Source organism: Bombina bombina, chromosome 3 (genome assembly GCF_027579735.1).
Source record: "Bombina bombina isolate aBomBom1 chromosome 3, aBomBom1.pri, whole genome shotgun sequence".
Lineage (NCBI taxonomy): Eukaryota > Metazoa > Chordata > Amphibia > Anura > Bombinatoridae > Bombina > Bombina bombina.
This window is the reverse complement of record NC_069501.1, coordinates 1,056,034,383-1,056,059,017: the sequence shown is the minus strand read 5'-3', so window position 1 is coordinate 1,056,059,017 and position 24,635 is coordinate 1,056,034,383. Positions and strand designations below refer to the sequence as shown.

The 24,635-nt window shown below is 41.7% G+C and overlaps 1 protein-coding gene across 1 annotated transcript in view; it reads right to left on the bottom strand.

Moving 5' to 3' along the window:
* The window catches only part of LOC128654399 (cyclic AMP-dependent transcription factor ATF-7), a 193,278-nt gene extending 170,660 nt beyond the window's left edge, over positions 1-22,618 (bottom strand). The window contains exons 1-2 of the mRNA XM_053708293.1: positions 22,457-22,618; positions 16,669-16,788 (exon numbers count right to left, since the gene is read on the bottom strand). Of these exons, the coding sequence (XP_053564268.1) occupies positions 16,669-16,788; positions 22,457-22,573 (237 nt within the window). The 5' untranslated portion in view covers positions 22,574-22,618. The remainder of the gene's footprint in view (positions 1-16,668; positions 16,789-22,456) is intronic.
* Between the last annotated feature and the right edge of the window lie 2,017 nt (positions 22,619-24,635).

Below are 24,635 nucleotides of genomic sequence, written 5' to 3'. Positions count from 1 at the left end.
CTGCCTACTTTTTCCTCTTGTGCATTCCTTTGCGGTTTGATCTGCCGCTACCGGCTACGGCACTCCAGGAGGTCAGGTGTACTAGCCCTTTCAATTCATTTAGGGCTTCCGGCTCAAGCATAGTTTGTCAAGGTTGCGGTTCACTTCACGCTGTGAGAGCTTCTTGTTCCCCCCTGATGGTTGATGTAAGCCACCGAGGATACATTGTTTGATTGGAATCTGATTAACTGGAACGAACCCAGCAGAGGCCAAGCCTTCAGAGCATTGTATATTGCCCAAAGATCCAAAATGAGATCAGGAGGGAGGCAATGGCAATTTGGAAATTTGACGCCTGTATCAGAATGTCTTCTAAATAAGGGGCCACTGCTATGCCCCACGGCCTTAGGACCGCCAGAAGTGACCCCAGAACCTTCGTAAAGATTCTTGGAGCTGTAGCTAACCCAAAGGGAAGAGCTACAAACTGGTAATGCCTGTCCAGGAAGGCAAACCTGAGAAACCGATGATGATCTTTGTGTATCGGAATGTGAAGATAAGAATCCTTTAAATCCACTGTAGTCATGTATTGACCCTCCTGGATCATAGGCAGGATGGTACGAATAGTCTCCATCTTGAATGATGGGACCCTGAGAAATTTGTTTAGGATCTTGAGATCTAAGATTGGTCTGAAGGTTCCCTCTTTCTTGGGAACCACAAACAGATTTGAATAGAAGCCTTGTCCCTGTTCCTCCTTTGGAACTGGGTGGATCACTCCCATAACTTGGGAGGTCTTGAACACAATGTAAGAATGCCTCTCTCTTTATCTGGTTTGCAGATAATTGTGAAAGGTGAAATCTCCCTTTTGGAGGGGAAGCTTTGAAGTCCAGAAGATATCCCTGGGAAACAATTTCCAACGCCCAGGGATCCTGGACATCTCTTGCCCAAGCCTGGGCAAAGAGAGAAAGTCTGCCCCCTACTAGATCCGTTACCGGATCGGGGGCCAATCCTTCATGCTGTCTTAGAGGCAGCAGCAGGCTTTTTGGCCTGCTTACCTTTGTTCCAAGCCTGGTTAGGTCTCCAGACCGACTTGGACTGGGCAAAAGTTCCCTCTTGTTTTGTATTAGAGGAAGTTGATGCCGCGCTCGCCTTAAAGTTTCGAAAGGCACGAAAATTAGTTTGTTTGGCCTTTGATTTAATAGACCTGTCCTGAGGGAGGGCATGACCTTTTCCTCCAGTGATATCAGAAATGATCTCCTTCAAACCAGGCCCGAATAGGGTCTGCCCCTTGAAGGGAATATTAAGAAGCTTAGACTTTGAAGTAACGTCAGCTGACCATGATTTAAGCCATAGCGCCCTACGCGCCTGAATAGCAAAACCAGAATTCCTAGCCGTTCGTTTAGTCAAATGAACAATGGCATCAGAAACAAATGAATTGGCTAGCTTAAGTGCTCTAAGCTTGTCAAGTACATCATCCAATGGGGTCTCTACCTGTAAAGCCTCCTCTAGAGACTCAAACCAGAAGGCCGCCGCAGCAGTGACAGGGGCAATGCATGCAAGCGGTTGTAGAATAAAACCTTGTTTTTAAACATTTTCTTAAGGTAACCCTCTAATTTTTTATCCATTGGATCTAAGAAAGCACAACTGTCCTGGACAGGGATAGTAGTACGCTTAGCTAGGGTAGAAACTGCTCCCTCCACCTTAGGGACCGTTTGCCATAAGTCCCGTGTGGCGGCATCTATTGGAAACAATTTCTTAAAAATAGGAGGGGAAGAGAACGGTACACCTGGTCTATCCCATTCCTTAGCAATAATTTCTGAAAACCTTTTAGGTATTGGAAAAACATCAGTGAAAACAGGCACTGCATAGTATTTATCCAATCTGCATAATTTCTCTGGCACTGCAATGGTGTCACAGTCATTCAGAGTAGCTAAAACCTCCCTGAGCAACAAGCGGAGGTGTTCAAGCTTAAATTTAAATGTTGCTATATCAGAATCAGGTTGAATCATCTTCCCTGAGTCAGAAACATCACCCACAGAAAGAAGCTCTCCTCCCTCAGCTTCTGCATATTGTGAGGGGGTATCAGACATAGCTACTAAAGCGTCAGAGTGCTCTGTATTCCTTCTAACCCCAGAGTTGTCTCGCTTTCCTCGCAACCCAGGTAGTCTGGATAATACCGCTGACAGTGTATTATCCATGACTGCCGCCATGTCTTGTAAAGTAAACGCCATGGGCGCGCTAGATGTACTTGGCGCCTCTTGAGCGGGAGTCAAAGGCTCTGACACGTGGGGCGAGTTAGTCGGCATAACTTCCCCCTTGTCAGATTCCTCTGGTGATAAATCTTTTAAAGACAGAATATGGTCTTTATTACTTAAAGTGAAATCAGTACATTTGGTACACATTCTAAGAGGGGGTTCCACCATGGCTTCTAAACATAATGAACAAGGAGTTTCCTCTATGTCAGACATGTTTAAACAGACTAGCAATGAGACCAGCAAGCTTGGAAAACACTTTACAGAAAGTTAACAAGCAAAAAATAAAAACGGTACTGTGCCTTTAAGAAAAATAAAAAAGGTCAGAATTTGAAAAACAGTGAAAAAAAGCAGTAAATCAAACGAAATTTTTACAGTGTGTATAATAAGCTAACAGAGCATTGCACCCACTTGCAAATGGATGATTAACCCCTTAGTTTCCAAAACGGATCAAAAAAACGAAATAGACGTTTTTTAACAGTCACAACCAACTGCCACAGCTCTGCTGTGGCCCTAGCTCATACAAAACGACTTTGGAAATCCCAAAAACCCTTCAGAGGGGTCCTAAGCATTCAGGGAACTCCTTCAGGAAAACTGGATGTCTCAGTCTGTAAAAGTTAATGCGCATCTAGGCCCCTCCCTCTTCCTGTCTACACAGTGAGAGGCCTAACAAAACTATCCAAGGCAAATTTTAGCCAGCCATGTGGAAAAAAACTGGGCCCCAATAAAGTTTATCACCAGAAAGCATATAAAAAAACGTTTAAGCACTCCCAGCAAACGTTTTTTATTTCAGTAGTTTGAAAAAATAATAAGAGTGTTACCTCTAATAGTAAGCATGATACTAGTCGTTATTAAATCACTGTAATCAGGCTTACCTTAAATAAATCTGGTATCAACAGCATTTTCTAGTATATACATTTCTCTAGAGAAATTTTTACTGCACATACCTCATAGCAGGATACCCTGCACGCCATTCCCCAAGCTGAAGTTACCTCTCTCTTCAGTTATGTGTGAGAACAGCAATGGATCTTAGTTACAACCTGCTAAGATCATTAGAGATCACAGGCAGACTCTTCTTCTATTTTCTGCCTGACACCAAAATAGTACAACACCGGTACCGTTTAAAAATAACAAACTTTTGATTTGAAGAAAAAATAACTAAATTACACCACATCTCTCTAACTGCTTCCATGTTTGTCGAGAGCTGCAAGAGAATGACTGGAGGTGGCAGGAAGGGGAGGAGCTATATAGACAGCTCTGCTGTGGGTGATGCTGCCGCAGCCGTAATCGGCGCGATACATGCAAGGGGTTGCAATATAAAACCTTGTTGAACAAACATTTCTTAAGGTAACCCTCTAATTTTTTATCCATTGGATCTGAAAAAGCACAGCTATCCTCCACGGGATAGTGGTACGCTTAGCTAAAGTAGAAACTGCTCCCTCCACCTTAGGGACCGTTTGCCATAAGTCCCGAGTGGTGGTGTCTATTGGAAACATCTTTCTAAATATTGGAGGGGGTGAGAACGGCACACCGGGTCTATCCCACTCCTTAGTAACAATTTCAGTTAGTCTCTTAGGTATAGGAAAAACGTCAGTACTCGCCGGTACCGCAAAGTATTTATCCAACCTACACAGTTTCTCTGGTATTGCAACGGTGTTACAATCATTGAGAGCTGCTAAGACCTCCCCTAGTAATACACGGAGGTTCTCCAATTTAAACTTAAAATTTGAAATATCTGAATCCAATCTGTTTGGATCAGAACCGTCACCTACAGAATGAAGCTCTCCGTCCTCATGCTCTGCAAGCTGTGACGCAGTATCAGACATGGCCCTAGTATTGTCAGCGCACTCTGTTCTCACCCCAGAGTGATCACGCTTGCCTCTTAGTTCAGGTAATTTAGACAAAACTTCAGTCATAACAGTAGCCATATCTTGTAATGTTATCTGTAATGGCCGCCCAGATGTACTAGGCGCCATAATATCACGCACCTCCCGGGCGGGAGATGCAGGTACTGCCGCGTGAGGCGAGTTAGTCGGCATAACTCTCCCCTCGCTGTTTGGTGAAATTTGTTCAAATTGTACAGATTGACTTTTATTTAAAGTAGCATCAATACAGTTAGTACATAAATTTCTATTGGGCTCCACCTTGGCATTGGAACAAATGACACAGATATCTTCCTCTGAGTCAGACATGTTTAACACACTAGCAATAAACTTGCAACTTGGTTATAATCTTTTTTAGCAAAAACGTACTGTGCCTCAAAGAGGTACTAAACGATTAAATGATTAAATGACAGTTGAAATAATGAACTGAAAAACAGTTATAGCATCAAACTTTAAAACAACACAACTTTTAGCAAAGGTTTGTTCCCATTAGAAAAATAACAATAATTAAATTTGACATAAAAATTACAGAGCAACGTTTTTATTCACAGTCAATATAAAATTCTCACAGCTCTGCTGAGAGAATCTACCTCCCTCTAAAGAAGTTTGAAGACCCCTGAGATCTGTCAGAGATGAACCGGATCATGCAGGAAATATAAGAGTAACTGACTGGAATTTTTTGATGCGTAGCAAAGAGCGCCAAAAACGGCCCCTCCCCCTCACACACAGCAGTGAAGAGAAACGAAACTGTCATAATTAAAACCAACTGCCAAGTGGAAAATAATGCCCAAATATTTATTCACTCAGTACCTCAGAAATGTAAACGATTCTACATTCCAGCAAAAACGTTTAACATGATAAATACTTATTAAAAGGATTAGTGACTTTTAACAGAGTAGTTCCGGTGAAATACCATCCCCAGAATACTGAAGTGTATACATACATGTCATTATAACGGTATGGCAGGATTTTCTCATCAATTCCATTCAGAAAATAAAAACTGCTACATACCTCAATGCAGATTCATCTGCCCGCTGTCCCCTGATCTGAAGCTTTTACCTCCCTCAGATGGCCGAGAACAGCAATATGATCTTAACTACTCCGGTTAAAATCATAGTAAAAAACTCTGGTAGATTCTTCCTCAAACTCTGCCAGAGAAGTAATAACACGCTCCGGTGCTATTGTAAAATAACAAACTTTTGATTGAAGTCATAAAAACTAAGTATAATCACCATAGTCCTCTCACACATCCTATCTAGTCGTTGGGTGCAAGAGAATGACTGGGACTGACGTAGAGGGGAGGAGCTATATGCAGCTCTGCTGGGTGAATCCTCTTGCATTTCCTGTTGGGGAGGAGTTATATCCCAGAAGTAATGATGACCCGTGGACTGATCACACATAACAGAAGAAAAGAAGGATAAACTGCAATGTGGGCAATTTAAACATTTTATATTATAATTCAAAAAGTTGAAATCACCCTTTAAGTAAAAATAGTTGAAATTTAAAGTGAAACTAACAGGAAGTGCATCTCCAACTCCTGGGACACCACTGCTCACTGGTTGACAGAAAAATCTAGGTGACTAAGCACAGGAATATATATTTTTTTTATTTCGAAAAAAATAAATAACTGTATAACATTATTAAAATTTCTCTTTCAGGAGGAACAAATAGAATATTTGAGCATCATGTCCCCTTAGGTCTCAAATAGTTATACATTGTCACCTTTCACTCCCTAAATTAGGGCTGCAACAATTAATCAGTAAGATTGATCATAAAAATAGTTGTGAACAAAGCTCATTATTGATTAGGTGGTCTGCGATGGTCAGTTGCACTGCACCAGTTGCTTCACTCAGATGAACTCCTGCACATGGTATTGTGCAAAAAAAACAAAATGTATGCTTACCTGATAAACTTATTTCTTTCCCGATATGGAAAGTCCACGACGTCATCAATTACTAGTGGGAATATCACTCCTGGCCAGCAAGAGGAGACAAAGAGCACCACAGCAAAGCTGTTAAGTATCACTCCCCTTCCCAAAATCCCCAGTCATTTGACCGAAGGGAAATGGAAAAAAGGAATAACACAAAAGTTGTAGAGGTGCCTGACGTTTAGTCAAAAAAATAAATGTCTTTAAGAAAAGGGTGGGGTCGTATATCCCTCCATATCCGGAAATAAATTTACCAGGTAAGCATAAATTTTGTTGTTTTCTTTCCTAAGATACAGAGAGTCTGCAACGTCATCAATTACTAGTGGGAACCAATACCCAAGCTAGAGGACACAGATGACTAGGGAGGGAGAACAAGACAGGCAGACCTAAACAGAAGGCACCACTGCTTGAATTTGGAAAAAAAAGGACCAAGAAGCAGCCTTGCAAATCTGCTCCACAGAAGTTTCAATTTTGAAAGTCCAAGAAGAGGAGACGGCCATCGTGGAAAGAGCCGTAAGTCCCTCAAGGAGGCTGCAAACTAGCAGTCTCATAAGCAAAACAAATTATACTTCTCAACCAGAGAGAAAGAGAAGTAGCAGAAGCTGTCTGACCTACGCTTCCCAGAGAAACAAACAAACAAACAGGGCAGAGGACTGGCGAAAATCCTTAGACACCTGTAGGTAGAAAATTAGAGCATGCACAACATCCAAGTTGTGCAACAAACGTTCCTTATGAGAAGAAGGATTAGGACATAGAGAAGAAACAACAATTTCCTGATTAATATTTTTTTTATCAGAAACCACTTTAGGAAGAAAACCCAACTTAACACGTAGAACCGCCTTATCAGCATGAAAGATCAGGTAAGGCGAATCACACTTCAAAGCTAAAAGTCCAAGATAATAACAAAGTGAATGTAAATTTTAAGCTTTATAATCCTCAGTACTGATTCACAATATGTTTGCAATTTAAACCGCTATGTTTTATTTTTTCCAAAATTCATCTTGTGATATTATATTTTATATTATAACTTATCTACGTCTTCAATGGTAACTCCTCCCATACTTGACTTCCGGTTTGCGGAGTCCTTTTCTTATAGACCATTCCCTCTAGCTCTCTTACGTATGACTGGAGCACGCTCCCGAGGACAATGCAATTTGCGCATGCGTTTTATAACCCTTTTTAATATGCGCATGCGTGCCTTGTTCTGTTTTTAATCGTAAACCTTTAATCTCGTTGTCATTGTGCCTGTGTGTTTAGGAACGCATGCGCAGTTTGATTGCGTGACGTATAAGAAAAACGGTCTGGACGCCACGGGGTACAATCTATTATTAGTTATAGCGGTCTGTCAATCAAATGCGAAACGAGGGACAAGATGGCGGGCGGAGGAAGAAAGTAAGCGAAATCGGTTTAAAAATCCTTCGATTATGATATATACTTAAATTTGTAAAAATTGATGACTTAAACTAACCTTTATTTTGAACTAATAACAAAGTAAGGGACAGAGGAGACCGTGACTTTACATATTGTGTACGATGTTAATACAATGTAGTTATTTTCTAACAAGGAGTTAGATCAGTATGCAGTGTTAGCCAGATTGACCTAACTTGTAACCACTTCCGGGTCATTTTAGGTTTAAATAGAGGCTGCTTTTTAACAATTTTATGCCTGATGAAACGGTCCTGTTGACCGAGAAACGCGTTGCAAGACTTTTACCACGACCCGGTTTTGTGGCTTTTTCACCTTACTTTACATATTTGAATTATCACTGCAACCGCTTCAACGGTTAGCTTGCAGCTTACGGACGAACCCTGTGTTTGAGAGACACATACACGCTGCTTTGATCCAGTTGGACACCCTCTCCTCCTGTCGAGGCATACACCTCCATTCTCTGAGCCCTTTGGAAGGCGGCTATTTGACAATCTGAGTCCAGATTTGCCGGGTCAAACACACGGAGACCCACAGCGTACTGACTGCTGTCTAAATGTCAGTCTGCCTAATAGCATCTTATTGGTTTAAGATGCCACTATTCTTGTGAGTAGTTTTAATTTATTTCGACACACATCACGTTTGTAATTACATATTACACTATGAGGCGCCCCTTGTCTTTCTCTTCAATCTAGTATTCTTCAAATCATCATACTGTGGGACACAAGAGAAGCTTGCCGACTTATCGTTTCCACAAGAGACATTTTCACAAAAACTTGGGACAAATCACAGTGACATTCTTTTTATTTACACATATTCATTTTATATTATTCACATTTATTATTTTTTGTTTTTTTCAGTATACCACTAATTATTACGATCATTTGGTTACACTTTTGAGGGTCCATAGTGAACCAACATTTTTATATGTTTTTATACACATAGTAATATCACTGTTTTTCACTTATAAAACACACGCTTTCTCTTAGATATTCCCTAGAGATTATCCCTATCACTCAAACACAGCCTGCTGTAAAACTTAAAAACAAGGTTAAAACTCCAAGGAGAAGCAACAGATTTAAACACAGGCCTGATTCTGACCAGGGCCTGACAAAAAGATGGAACATCTGCCAGACACTTGCAACAAAATAGATAATGCAGAAATCTGACCCTTCAGAGTACTGACTGACAATACCTTCTCCAGACCTTCCTGGAGAAAAGACAAATCCTAGGAATCCTGACCCTACTCCAAGAGTAGTCTATGGATTCACACCAATAAAGGTATCTACGCCATATCTTATGGCAAATCTTTCTAGTAACAGCTTCAGAGAAACGAGATTTGAATGGAGGAAAGGACCATGAATTTGAAGGTCCTTCCTCAGATGTAACCTCCAAGGTGGAAGTGATGACATCTTCACAAGGTCTGCATACCAGATCCTGCGAGGCCATGCAGGAGCTATTAGAATACCAATGTTTTCTCCTGTTTGATATGAGCAATGACTAGTGGAAGGAGAACAAATGGAGGAAACAGATAAGCCAGACTGAAATCCCAAGGAATCGCCAGAGCATCTATCAGGGCGGCCTGCAGATCTCTTAACCTTGAACCGTACCTTGGAAGCTTGGCATTCTGCCGAGACACCATCAGATCCAACTCCGGCACCCCCCAATTAAGGGTTAACCTGGAGAACACCTCCGGATGGAAAGCCCACTCCCCAGGAAGAAACGTCTGGCTGCTCAGGAAATCCGCTTCCCAGTTGACCACTCCTGGAATGTGGATGGCAGAAAGACAGCAATTGTGAGCTTCCGCCCACTGAACAATCTGATCCCTGGTGGTTGAAGTAAGGTCTTATTGTGTTTAAAACATTATTAAAACAGTATTAGACACTGTCATAGTCACCATTTACAGAACAAACTGCTCTAACTGAATATGAGAGCGACAGTCCACTGTCAGGACCAGTGTTCCCTCTAAGGCCAGTTTTGTGTGCGGCCAAGCAGTGAAACAGTTAATTAGGTAACCACACCCTGCAATTAGCAAACACTACACAATGCAGATGGCAAGGTATGGTTCTCTTGTTAACTGTTTCACTGCTGGGCTGCACACAAAACTGTTCTTAGAGGGATCACTGGTCAGGACCTGCACCTCAGCAGAGCAGCTAGTGTATCTTACAATGAATCTCATTGAAAAACAGAAGGACCATGACAAGTTTAGTTAAAACAACAGCCCACAATAACATAAAAGGGAAAGTACTTTTAAAGCCCAGTAAAAAAGTAATAATCCCTGTCTCTTAATCACAGTATCAGTGCCAGCTCCCTGCCTTAAATATCCTGCATACAGGATATACATGAGCCTTAAACATTGCAGCTAAAATTTCTTAAGTGCTCATCTCCATACCTAGAAGACAAAAAGGCACATGCCTGCAATCTAGCTGTCCGGCAGGACGACAGTTTACATGGTGTGAGAGGACACATACTCCTCACAGAGACCTGTAGAAAAAAGAAAGAACAGAGTAAACATACTCTGGCTTTCTGTACTAGGGCAGCAAAATGTTAAGAAAACACAGCAAGGCCCACCTCACAAGTTCCTAACTGCTTTAAAGCCACCACTACCCTACTGAAGAGATTAACGTGGACCACGACTAGACCCAAAATCTTGCTTGTAGCAAAGGAATCCAATTTTCTTCAGACACCAACACTTCACCTCCTCCATTGACAAAGGCAAAGAAAATGACTGGGGATTGTGGGAAGCGGAGTGATACTTAAAGTGAAGGTCAATTTGGATGAATTAGTGCCCGTTTTTTAATAAACCTATTAAAAACAAGGGCACTTTAATTCATCAAAATTGACATTTCACTCTTTTTCTTCAAAAACTTACCTTACCCTGACAGCTGCTCCAGGGATTCCCCCTGCCATCGGAAGCCTCTTCTTGCGTCAGAGATAATGAATCCGCCTTCCTCCAATCCCAGCTTTCGCCCGGGGGGGGGATCATGGCCTGATGCAACGCCGTGATTGGAGGAAGCCGGATTTGTCATTTTGAACCCAAAGAGATGGCTTGCAACGGGCGGTAGAAGAGCTGTGGCTCGTGTCAGGAGTAAAAGGTACATTTTTTAAGAAAAGGAGCCAAATGTCAATTTTGATGAATTAAAGTGCCCTTGTTTTTAATAGGATGATTAAAAACCGGGCACTAATTCCTCCAAATTGACCTTCACTTTAACAGCTTTGCTGTGGTGCTCTTTGCCTCCTCCTGCTGGCCAGGAGTGATATTCCCACTAGTAATTGATGACGCTGTGGACTCTCCATATCTTAGGAAAGAAAACGAAATTTATCCTTACCTGATACATTTCATTCTATCTTGACACGGTGAGTCCACAGATCATCATCAATTTCTGTTGGGAATATCACTCCTGGCCAGCAGGAGGAGGCAAAAAGCACCACAGCAAAGCTGTTAAATATCACTCCCCTACCCACAATCCCCCAGTCATTCGACCAAAGGGAAAGGAGAGAAAGGAAGTAACACAAGGTGCAGAGGTTTATATAAAAGAAACTGTCTGAATACAGGGCGGGCCGTGGACTCACTGTGTCAAGAAAGAAAGAAATTTATCATCAGGTAAGAATAAATTTCGTTTTCTTTCTAATGACACAGTGATTCCACGGATCATCATCAATTACTGTTGGGAACCAATAACCAAGCCAGAGGAAACAGATGATAAGGGAGGGACAAGACAGGAACCTAAACAGAAGGCACTACTGCTTGAAGAACCTTTCTCCCAAAAGAAGCCTCAGCCAAGGCAAAAGTATCGAATTTATAGAATTTGGAAAAAGTGTGCAAAGATGACCAAGTTGCAGCCTTGCAGATCTGTTCCCCAGAAGCTTCATTTTTGAAGGCCCAGGAAGAAGAAACAGCTCTTGTGGAATAAGCTGTGATTTTCTCAGGAGGTTGCTGTCCAGCAGTCTCATATGCCAAGCGAATAACGCTCTTCAGCCAAAGGGAAAGTGAAGTAGCCGTAGTTTTCTGTCCCTTGCGTTTCCCAGAAAAGCAAACAAACAATGCAGAAGACTGACGAAAGTCCTTAGTTGTCTGCAAATAAAATTTTAGTGCTCGTACAACATCCAAATTATGTAACAAGTGTTCTTTGTGAGAAGAAGGATTAGGACACGAATAAGGATTAGGACACAAAGAAGGTACAATGATTTCCTGATTAATATTCTTGACCGAAACAACCTTGGGCAGGAAACCAAACTTAGTACGCAGAACCACCTTATCAGAGTGAAATATAAGACAAGGGGAATCACACTGTAAAGCAGAGAGTTCAGAAACTCTTGGAGCAGAGGAAATAGAAACAAGAAACAAAACTTTCCAAGACAATATCTTAATATCTAAAGAATGCATAGGCTCAAACAGAGCCTGTTGTAAAACTTTAAGAACAAGGTTAAGACTCCATGGAGGAGTAACAGGTTTAAACACAGGCCGAATTCTAACAAAGGCCTAACCAAACGATTGCACGTCTGGCACATCCGCCAAGTGCTTATGTAACAAAATAGACAATGCCGAAATCTGACCCTTTAGAGTAATTTGCCGACAAACCCTTCTCCAGACAATCATGGAGAAAGGACAAAATCCTAGGAATCCTTACTCTACTCCAAGAGTATCCTTTGGATTCACACCAATACAAGTATTTACGCCTGATCTTATGGTAAATCCTGCGAGTCACAGGCTTACAAGCCTGAATCAAGGTCTCAATGACCGAGTCTGAAAATCCACGTTTAGATAAAACTAAGAGTTTAATCTCCAAGCAGTCAGCTTCAGAGAAACAAGAATTGGATGAAAGAAGGGACCCTGAAGTAGACGGTCCTTCCTCAGAGGCAGTCTTCAAGGTGGAAAGGATGACATTTCCACTAGGTCTGCATACCAAATCCTGCGAGGTCACGCCGGGGCTATGAGAATTACAGATGCCCTCTCGTGCTTGATTCGAGCAATGACTCTTGGAAGGAGAGTGAACGGAGGAAACAGGTATGCTAGACTGAAGTTCCAAGGAACTGCTAGAGCAACGATCAGAAATGCCTGCGGATCTCTTGACCTCGAGCCGTATCTCGGAAGTTTGGCATTCTGACGAGAAGCCCTGAGATCCAACTCCGGCTGCCCCCACTTGAGGGTCAAGCTGGAAAATACATCCGAATGAAGTTCCCACTCCCTGGGATAAAAAGTCTGTCTGCTCAGAAAATCTGCTTCCCAATTGTCCACTCCTGGAATGTGGATTGCAGAAAGACAGCAGTTGTGGGCCACCTCTGTTATGGCCAAGGAACTCCGAGTTCCCCCCTCGTGGTTGATCTAGGCCACCAAGGTTATGTTGTCCGACTGGAATCTGATAAACCGGACTAAGGCTAACTGAGGCCAGGCCAGAAGAGCTTTGAAGTTTGCTCTCAGATCCAAGATGTTTATGGGCAGGACTGACGACTCCTGGGTCCATAAGCCCTAAGCCTTCAACGAGCCCCATACTCCTCCCCAACCTAGAAGGCTGGCATCCGTGGTCACAATCACCCAAGAGGGTCTGCGGAAGCAAGTATCCTGGGAGAGATGATCCTGAAAAAGTCACCACGGAAGAGAGTCTATTGACGCCTGATCTAGATCTACACGCGGAGAAAGGTCTGTAAAGTCCCCGTTCCATTATCTGAGCATGCATAACTGCAGAGGTCTAAGATGGAACTAAGCAAACGAAATGATGTCCATGGAAGCCACCATCAGACCGATTACCTCCATACATTGAGCCACTGACGGCGGTGGAGAAGACTGAAGGACAAAACAAGAATCGAAAATTTTTCTTTTTCTGACCTCCGTCAGTAAAATCTTCATTAACAGGGAGTCTATTATGGTCCCCAAAAATACGACCCTTGTAGCTGAACCAGAGAACTTTTTTTCCCGATTCACCTTCCATCCGTGGGATTGAAGAAAAGACAACAAGATCTCCGTGTGAGATTCTGTCTGTTGAAAAAATGGCGCCTGAACCAGAATGTCATCCAGAGAAGATGCCACTGCAATGCCCCAAAATCGAAGCACAGCTAAAAGAGCCCCCAGAACCTTTGAAAAAATTCTGGGAGCTGTGCCAAGGCCGAATGGAATGGCCACGAACTGGAAATGATTGTCCAAAAAGGTGAATCGCAGAAACTTGTGATGGTTCCTGTAAATGGGAACATGAAGGTATGCATCCTTTAGGTCTATGTTTGTTATGAACTGACCGACCCTCTTGTACCAAGGGAAGAATGGAGCTTATAGTCTCCATCTTGAAGAATGGCACTCTGAGAAACTTGTTTAAACATTTTAGATCTAGGATTGGTCGAAAAGTTCCCTCCTTTTTGGGAACTACGAAAAGATTCAAGTAAAATCCCAGACCCCTTTCCTGAAAGGAACTGAACTATTACCCCCAGGGCGGCAAGGTCCTTGACATAATGTAAGAACGCCTCTCTTTTTATCTGGTCTACAGATAATCTGGAGAGGAGAAACCTGCCTCTGGGAGGAAAAGATTTGAAGTCTATATTGTATCCCTGGGAGACAATGTCCACCGCCCAGGGATCCGGTACATCTCTTATCCAAGCCTGGGAAAAAAAGAAAGATTCTGCCCCCTATAAGATCTGCTCCTGGATCGGGGGCCAACCCTTCATGTTGACTTGGAATCAGCTGAAGGCTTTTTAGATTGCTTTCCCTTATTCCAGAACTGGTTGGGCTTCCAGGAAGGCTTGGCTTGATCTTGCTTGGAGGAAGGGGAGGAAGACTTGCCTTTAAAGTTACGAAAGGAACAAAAATAACTCAGACGTCCCTTCTGCTTTTTCTTTTTATCTTGAAGAAGAAAAGAACCCTTCCCTCCAGTAATATCTGAGATAATTTACGCAAAACCAGGTCCAAACAAGGTCTTACTCTTGTAAGGAATAACCATGAGCTTAGATTTAGATGAAACATCTGCAGACCAGGACTTCAACCACAAGGCCCTGGGAGTAGTAGTCCTCTTGGCTAAAGTGGAGATTGCTCCTTCTACCTTAGGAACCGTCTGCCACGACTCCTTAATAGAATCCGCTATAGGAAACATCATAAAAATAGGAGATGGAGAAAAGGGAATACCAGGTCTTTCCCATTCTCGAGCAATAATCTCTACAGCACGGTCAGGAACCGGAAAAACCTCCACCGCGAAGGGAACCTCAAAGTATTTGTTACATTTACTAGACTTTTTAGCATTGACTACGATAGTTGTGTCGTAGTCGTCCAAAGTAGCCAAAACCTCCTTAAGTAATAAGCGAAGCTTAAATCTGAAGGAAACAACTTCAGCATCAGAAGAAGGAATTACATTGTCTGAGTCTGAGATTTCCCCCCTCAGATGCTACCGACATGTCTTCTTCCTCAGGCTTATGGGAAGGGACACTCTGGATAGCCAGAACTTGATCAGAAACCTTACTAACGGTTTCCTTAAATTTCCTTTACGCCTTCCCTGCAACATGGGGAAAGCTGACAAGGCCTCAGATACCGCAAGGGATACCTGCGAAGCATTGTCTTATAGAGAAAATCCTACAGGCTTGCAAGAGGAAACACAGGGCACTGTATGTGGAGACTGAAAAAGTTGGGACGCTTGAGGAGAAAGCTGCGGCATATCTGCAACAGGAGATACCTGAACAACATTTGCCTGGGATAATGGTGGCTCATGGTCAAATATTTTCTCTCTATAACTTTAAGTTCTCTCAATGCATGAGGAACAAAAAGGAACTGGGGGTTCCACCTGAGCATCAAAACATAACTGACAAGCAAAAACTTTGCCTGGGATAATGGTTTGAAAAGCCTCTTGAACCATCTTATGTAATAAATAAGGATAACGTGTAAAAATTCTTTATTTGAAAATAAAAAATAAATGTGTACTGTGTCTTTAAATAGAAATGTGCGTTAGCGCAACAAACCAAATAGACAGGCTACCTATACACCTCAGTAGCTTTACTGAGGTGCCTACCTGTCCTGCAGCTCACAGAGTGACTTACCTCACAGAAGAAACAATCCCCTTTTCAAATAGAGCGGTTGCAGAGCCCTAACTGCCGGAAAACAAAAGGCTTACAACAGTAATCTCCATGACCAAAAGTTAAAGTATGAAAACTACTATAACACACTGAGCCACTATAAATCACCTCACAGTCTCAATGCCCAAACTGCCAAAAAAAAGAAACCCCAAACATGAAGGTTTAATACAGTCCCATATTAAAGAAGACAGCTTTTAGCTGTAACAAGTGCGAGCAATCTCCTTGCAAAAGAAAATTAAAATGGCATTTACCTGAAAGTGCTGTTCCGGCAGCAGGACAGCTCACCTTGTTTGAGAGGGTGCAGTACCTCACATGGACCTGTGAAGAGAGAAAAACTGAGTAAGCCTACTCAGGTTTTCTAGTTAGGACAGCAGATTCTTGAGAAAACTCAGTGAGGATTGTACCTCACAAGTTTTCAAGTGCTCAAAAGCCACCACTGCCCTACTGAAGAGACTGATGTGGACTAGGCTAGACCCCAGACTGCACTACAGGCAAAGAGATTGACTGAGGGATTGTGGGGAGTGATATTTAACAGCTTTCCTTTGGTGCTCTTTGCCTCCTCCTTCTAGCCAGGAGTGATATTCCCAACAGTAATTGATGATGATCCGTGGACTCACCGTGTCATTAGAAAGAAATGGTATTTATTATTTTTTTTCTATCCTATTAATGGGATAATAATTGAATAAAAACAAAACAAAACAAAACATGTTTTGTGCAATACAACATTCAGGAGTTCAATGGAGTAAAGCAGCTGGAGCTGTGCAACTGACCACCTAATCAATAATGAGATTCAATGACAACTATTTTTATGATCAATCTTAGCGATTAGATGTTGCAGCCCTAATTTATATATAAATTAATTATAGTACTTCCTGTCATTAGGGACACAAGTCAAAATTTCAAGAGGCTTCCCTTATCAAAATGTGAGGTCTTTATCTTCACAATTTGAGTTCACAGAATATAGATACATGCATTTTGTGATTGGTTGGTAGCTGTCACATGATACAGGGGGAGGGAGAATAGCAGTAGCTTTTTATTGTGCATTTGTTGATTATGCAATTCTTTACTGTATTTAATGGTCATTTAAGAACTTACATTAATCAATTTCACTAAATCACACTTTGTAACTTTCTTTTTTTCTCCTGGTACTGAAGTACCATACCTTCGATTCTGTCAGGGACTGTGGACTGTCTGGAGGTGATGAATCTACATCCACGGGCTCTTCTTCTTTTATTTTAATATCAGGTGTAGAAGGCAAAGACATGTCCAGCGGTCCTGCACTCTGTAGGGACAAAAATTAGAAAGCAAATGTTTGTCTAAAGAAATCATTTTTCATATTCTCATAAATGATCAATTTATTAGTGCATGTTGAGCTTTATGTCAATTTTAGATAGGTACAAACTCCCTCTTTCCTTATATACAGTCTATCCCTCTTCTGCTATCTTCAGATCTGTTTATACCTATTTAGCGTAAGACAATGGGAACTACAGCTTAGCTTAAAAGGGACATTACGGTCAAAATTTAAATGCACATTTCTAATTTACATCTTAGAACAGAAACATATTTGCAATATACACGTATTAGCAAAAATGCTTCTAGTAAACGTTATCGCAGTTTTAGTGTTAACATTTTTCTCTGCAGTGCATGTGAAGCATAGCAAAATATTCTCAGTGCACCAGCTGCCAGTGTCAGTGGGGCTTGTATCCTGTCAGCAATTAACAAATTGAGTCATTACCAAATGGTACAAGCACCTTAGGCTCTCTGAGCAAGTGCTGTGTTTTAAATGCTGGTGCACGCTGCATGCTTAAATACACTTTTGAAACAGCTATAGCTTTTGTAAGAAGCATTTTTGCCAATACATGTATATTACAAAACTGCATCTATTCAAAAATTAAATGCACCCATGTGAGTTCTAATTTTAGCTGGAAAGTCCCTTTAAGTTTTTTTTTTTTTTTCCTCTTTGTGTAGATTAATACATAAGGTTATCATTTCCTAATACTGCAAGCACCTGGCCCCCATCACAGCTCCTTGAAGATAGCATATTGCTAGTAAACCACCTTCCCATAGAAGCCCTACCAAGTGTGTGTCATTAAAATCACACTCAGAAATGTGAAGCGCTTTTTTAATCATTGGGTGAATCATCAAGGAGAATAGTAATGCTGAGGTAAATAGAATTTAGGATGTCGTGAGTTAAGATATTTTCTTGTTTTGTTTGGGTCGAAAAAGCAAAATTTATGCTTACCTGATAAATGTATTTCTTTCCGGACATGGTGAGTCCACGGCTTCATCAATTACTGTTGGGAATATCACTCCTGGCCAGCAGGAGGCGGCAAAGAGCACCACAGCAAAGCTGTTTAGTATCACTTCCCGTCCCACAACCCCCCGTCATTCGACCAAAGGGAAATGGAGAAAAAAAAACATAATTAATTGAATTAAAGGGCGGGGCAGTGGACTCACCATATCCGGAAATAAATTTATCAGGTAAACATCAATTTTGTTTTCTTTCCTAAGATATGGTGAGTCCATGGCTTCATCAAATACTGTTGGGAACCAATACCTAAGCTAGAGGGCACAGATGAATAGGGAGGGACAAGACAGGCAGACCTAAACAGAAGGCACCACCGCTTGAATATGCTTATTCCCAAAAGACGCCTCGTCCGAGACAAAATAATTAAATTTGTAAAATTCGGAAAGAGTATACAAAGACAACCAAGTTGCAGCCTTGCAAAACTGCTTCACAAAAACTTCATTTTTGAAACCCAAGAAGAGGAGACAGCTCTCGAGGAATGAGCCACAATTTTCTCAGGCGGCTGCTGACCCGCAGTCTCATAAGCAAAACCAATTATACTTCTCAACCAGAAAGATAAGTAGCAGAAGCTTTCTGACCTTAACGTTTCCCAGCGAAAGAAACAGGGCAGAAACTGGCGAAAATCCTTTGTCGCCTGTAAATAAAATTTTAAAGCACGCACAACCTCCAACAAACGTTCTTTAAGAAAAGAAGGACTAGGACATAGAGAAGGAACAACAATTTGCTGATTAATAATTCTGTCCGAAACCACTTAAGGAAGGAACCTAACTTAGTACGAAGAACCGCCTCATCGGCATGAAAGATAAGGCAAATCACACTGCAAAGCTGAGAGTTCCGAGACTCTCCGAGCAGAAGAGATAGCAATAAGAAACAAAACCTTCCAAGATAACAACTTAATAACTATGGAATGAAATGGCTCAAACGGAGCCTGCTGCAAAACGTTAAGAACAAGGTTAAGGCTCCCAGGAGGAGCAACAGACTTAAACACAGGCCTGATTCTGACCAAGGCCTGACAAAAAGATTGCACATCTGGCACGTCTGCCAGACGATTATGCAGCAAAAAAGACAATGCAAAAATCTGACCCTTCAGAGTACTGACTGATAAGACCTTTCTCCAGACCTTCCTGGAGAAAGGACAAAATTCTAGGAATCCTGACCCTACTCCAAGAGAAGCCCTTGGACTCACACCAATAAAGATATTTACGCCATATCGTATGGTAAATCTTTCTCGCAACAGGCTTGCAAGCCTGAATCATGGTCTCAATGACCGACTCAGAAAAAACACATTAAGACAGAACTACGCATTCAATCTCCAAGCGGTCAGCTTCAGAGAAACGAAATTTGGATGAAAGAAGGGACCCTGAATCAGAAGGACCTTCCTCATAGGCAGTCTCCAAGGTGGAAGAGATGACATCTCCACTTTGTCTGCATAACAGATGCTGCGAGCCCATGCAGTGGCTATAAGAATTACTGACACTCTCTCCTGTTTGATATAAGCAATCACTCATGGAAAGGGAGCAAATGGAGGAAACAGGTATGCCAGCCTGAAATCCCAAGGAACCACCAGAGCATCTATCAGGGCGGCCTGTGGATCTCTTGACTTGGAATCGTACCTTGGAAGCTTGGCATTTTGCGAGACGTCATCAGAGGGTGAAGGGGAGAACACCTACGGATGGAGTTCCCACTCCCCAGGATGGAAAGTCTGTCTTCCTAGGAAATCCGCTTCCCAGTTGTCCACTCCTGCAATGTGGATGGCAGATAGACAACAATTGTGAGCTTCCGCCCACTGAATAATCCAAGTCACCTCCTACATGGCTAAGGAACTCAGAGTTCCTCCCTGGTGGTTGATGTAAACCCTTGAGGTGAAAATGTCGACTGGAACCACGCTAAGGACGACTGAGGCAGAGCCATCAGAGCATTGTAAATCGCTCTCAACTCCAAGATGTTGTCAGGCTTTTTTCCCTGTTTTGTTTGCCATGTGCTGCTGGCAGCCATTTTACTCACCTCTCTTGCTGACTCTGGTGCATACTGTGTGATGCTGCTCATTTCCCGCACTTCCTTTTACGGCCACACTGGTGTACATCATCCGTGTGAGACAGGATGCAGTCTCAGAATTGTGATGTCATCACTTATTATTTAAAGGGCCTCTGTTTAGTATGCTTTGCCCTTGCGTTGTCTCAGACCTGTTTGTGAGAGCTCCTGTGTATTACTTGGCTGTCTGATGTCCCTCCTGGTTCCTGATCCCTGGCTTGTTCCTGACTCTGCTGTTCTCCTTGTTCCTGATTCCGGCTCGTCTGACTACTCGCTTTGGCTCCTGACTCGGCTCGTCTGACTACCAGCTCTGGTTTTGATTCCTGGCTTGTTATTTGACTTATGGACTTTTTATTATTTTTTACTATTAATAAAGGTGTGATTATTTTTGCACTTCTCGTCTCAGTCTGATTCCTGGCAGATGTTAAAGAGGAGAGCAGACACTTCTGAGTCCATAATCCCTGCGCCTTAAACAAGACCCAGACTGCTTCCCAGCCCAGCAGGTTCCCTCCATACATTGAATCACTGAAAAGTGAAGATAAAATCAACTGTAGCTAGATCCAAACTCCCAACCTTCTGCTTGAAAAATGGCTTAGCTATTTACCGGACCACAAGAGCTTGCTGTTGACCAGACAGTAGACTGCAGTGAAAGGAAAAGGAATAAATCCTTGATCATATGACCTCTGTTAGAAATCTTCTCCTAGATAGAGAATCTATTAAGGTCCCCAAATAAATCACCCTTGTAGATGGAACAAGGGAACTCTTTTCCAGATATATTTCCCATCCATGGGAAAGTAGATTGGACAATATCTATTGAAAGAGAGTTTGCTCGAAGAAGGATGACACCTGAACCACATATTGTCAAGAAAAGCACCCTTGCAATACCCCAAGACCATATCTTTCTAGAATGACAAGACCCAGAAACTTGAGAAGATCCCGAATAATGGGAACAATAAATACACATCCTTCAGGTCTATGTTCGTTATGAACAGGCCCTCTTGAACCAAAGGAGAATGGATACTACTTTGAAGGTCAGAACCTGAGAAACTTGAGGTAAGTACCTAGGTCTTGTTCCCAGACTGGGACTGGAACTATTCCTCCCAGAGAGGAACGACCTGAACCCAGTTCAAGGAATGCATCTCATCATACCTGGATTGCAGATACTCTAGAAAGAGAAATATGCCCCTGGGAGGAAATCTTTGATTGGACTCCAAAAGACATGACTGATCCTGCAGAAAAAGGAAAAGGAAAACTTTCCTTTAATCTTACTCTCTTGACGCGAGGTAGAAAAACCCTTTTTCACCCGTAAAGTCAGAGAATAATCCTGCTGGACCAAGTCCAAACAAGGTATAATCCTTGAAAGGAAATGCCAGAAGCATGGATTTGGAGAAAACATAACATATTGAACCTGCAACTGCAGAACTATAAAGCCTAGGTTGTATCACTAAGCCACAGGTAGGCTTCTCAGCTGACCAAGATTTCAGCCACAATGCCCGGCAGGCTGGCACAGCAAGTCTAATAAGACAAGGAATTGCTCTAAATGAACAATTAACCTCCAGCTGCTTATCCATGGATCCGTAAAAGAGCAGCTACCCTCCATAGGGATCAAAATTCTCTAAGCCATAGTGGAAAAGCTCCCTTCTACGTAGGGCACCATGCATTTTAATGGAGTTAGCGACAGGAAAATCCTTTAAAGTACAGGAGACAGGGAGAAAGGTATCCCTAGCTTCTCCTATTCCTGTGAAAATATACAAGGTACGTCTAGAAACAATTCCTCATAGGAAGGAACAACCTAGAAATGATAAAGTTCACAAAACTTTCAAAGGTTGACAACGACAGGGGTATCAATGTCATCCAAGTAGACAAAACCTCCTTTAAAACAGTTCACGAGGTGTGCAAGCATAATCTGAAGGAGACCACTTTAGCATCAGATGAAGGAATTATACTGTCCGAATCTGACATATCACCCCCAGAGACTACCGGCGAATCCTTCTCATCAATCTATGAGAAAGAGCAACCTGAGTAGAAGAAGGCGGAAAAGAAACCTTACTATCTGAATCTCTACTTTTCCTCATGCAAATTTTCTTTAGTATAGGAAAAGCAGATTATGCCAGAGATATCGCTGAAGATACCTGGGCAGCAATTTCTGCTGGCAAAAAACTCCTCCAGGAGGTTGAGAGGAACCGCAGGGCACTGCATGTGATGCCATGAGGGCTTAGGACGCTTAAGGAGAAAGCTGTAGAATTGCCTATACAGCATAATTCTGAGAGACATAGGGTTTAGGAAAATAAAAAGGAATATTCCTTTGATTTAAACAGTTCTCATAAAATTAGGAGCAACACAATCTTAGAATTCAAGGCCATGCAGACGTATGTCCATAGGAGCAGAAGCTCTCACTTTGTGAACAAAAATTACAAACACAAGCACAACAAATGAAAAATTGAAAAGTTGTGTAATCACAAGAACAGACCCCTGTTCTAAGATTAAAATAAAAATATATTAAAAACTCTTTAATATTACATAAACTGACACTTTAAGGAGTCCTGTGAAAACTATAAACAGTTCTATATAACCATTGAAACACTTTATGTCCCAAACGGTTTAACAGTACCTTAGGATCACAGTCCCTCAGAGCACTCGATCTCTGACAATCGGGGACAGAAGCCAAACTCCTCGCTCCATTCTCCGACAGATAAGGGGGTGTCACATGAACAGGCTGAAGCAACATGCTGAAAATTGCGCCGCTCCGCTATTCAGCTAAGAGAAAAAGAAGGCGGAGTCATTCAACAGGCACGCATTTAACAGTGCGCTCAAAATAAACCTTCAGAATAAAATACAGACAACAGGAGCAGAAAGCATTAAAGACAAAAAAATTGGCCTGAAAAGAGATCTGCACTTTAACAAAATGCACACTTCCAGAGCCGACAGATTCACTCCTCCATGTGAGATATTTTCTGTCTACAGCTGCGCGACAAAATCGCCCATTGCAGGGGCCATAAAACAAAATACAATGCACAAGGCATGCTTAAAAAGGCTTCTGATACCACTGTAGAACTGAAAAGAAAAGTAAAGAGCCTGTCTCCAGAACTAATTTACATCCCCAAAAAAAAACACACATAAAAGTCTGCAGCCATTTACAAATAAAATGAGCCTTCAATATAACTGTTTAACCCTTTCATAACCAATAAAGAGTAAACAGTCACTCTAACATAACCATGTCACATCAAGTGCCTGCACACTGCCTAAGAAATATTCTAACTAGGATATATAAATGTCCCAATAAATGTCTGCAGTTAAAAGTGCACAATCTCCCATATTCAGAAGACGAAAGGCACTTACCTGCATCTAGCCGTCCGGCAGGAGGACAGCCTACATAGTGTGCGAGGATGCCACTCCTCACAGAGACCTGTAGAAAAAAGACAGATCAGAGCAAACCTGCTCTGGCTTTCTATACTAGTTTATTGCAAAATGATCAGACTCCTGATGAAAACAGGTGGTTAATGGATAACAGGCATGACAAAATACACATCCCTAACATAATTCCAGACACTATAGAATATTTTAGGATATGTTTTAATTTTAATTTTTTTTAATAGTGCAGTCTCGCCGCCAGCAAAAACAAAACTATCAAAAATTACTATTTTCCCTGTCTGTAAGTCACAGAAGTATTAAAAAATAACATAAAACTACCTTTAGTTGCATGTATAAGCTGTGTTATAACATTTAAACATTGCCTATATGATGTAAGATATTGTTGTTTACACTAGTGTCAGGGTAACTCGCCCTTACTTGTTTCATTTGGATTGCAGGCCTGTGTCAGGATTCTTTGCAGTGTTTCTGACACTGTGCGTGCCTCTCAACTTCTGGCAATTTCCTGTCTCTCAGGGATGATGTTATGCCTGTTTATTATATACCCATCACCAAGACCATCCTTGCCTGAGTCGAGACCTACCAAGTGCACACCTGTATTTGTTTCCGTTCTCCGTGTATGACCCTGGCTTTTGCTGACTGATTTCGTGGTTCCCCACACTGACTTATGTTCCTGCTCTCTGTGTTCTCTGACCCGGCTCGGTTGACTACCCGCTTTGGCATCTGACCTCTGGCTTGATACAGACTATGTCCTAGTTTTTTCCTATTGTTGTTTTATTATTTTGTTTATTGTTATTTTCAATAAACTATTTATTTTTAAACCTGCACTTCCATTTCTATCTGGTTTCTTGGTTCCCCGTCAACTCGGTCCCATGCCCGCTCACAAATGTCCCATTTTAAAGATAAAAGTATTCCAAAATCCAAACCTTTACCGGACCCAAGCAGTTTGGATAAAGTTTTTTTTTTTTTTTTTAATTTATCATTTTTATTGAGATGTTATAAACAAGCAATCAATACAAGACTTTTACCAAGTTTATCATACAGCGAAATGTACAGACTATAAAGTACAACATACAAGAAAATTCAAAATAAGGCACCCTAGCAGAGTTGTAAAAGAATTACTTTGTATATTAGAGAGTAGGGATATCGCAGCAAATACAGTTCTGTGCATAAAGGTAAGCGTGTATCTCTGCATCTCAATTTTTTAATTTTCTGTCTATAAATACGGTCATATATCCCCTATAACTATAATTAAAGAAATTATAACATGTAACCCCCAAGTAGTGGACAAAGTTCTCTCATGGAACACTTGAAATTTCAGGAATTTAAGGGGGATAGAGAAACTAGTGAAATAAGATTTTTGTAGGATGCATTTTCCTAAGCTTATCCAATAAGCATTTGGGTGGGGGAGGGAGCAGGTT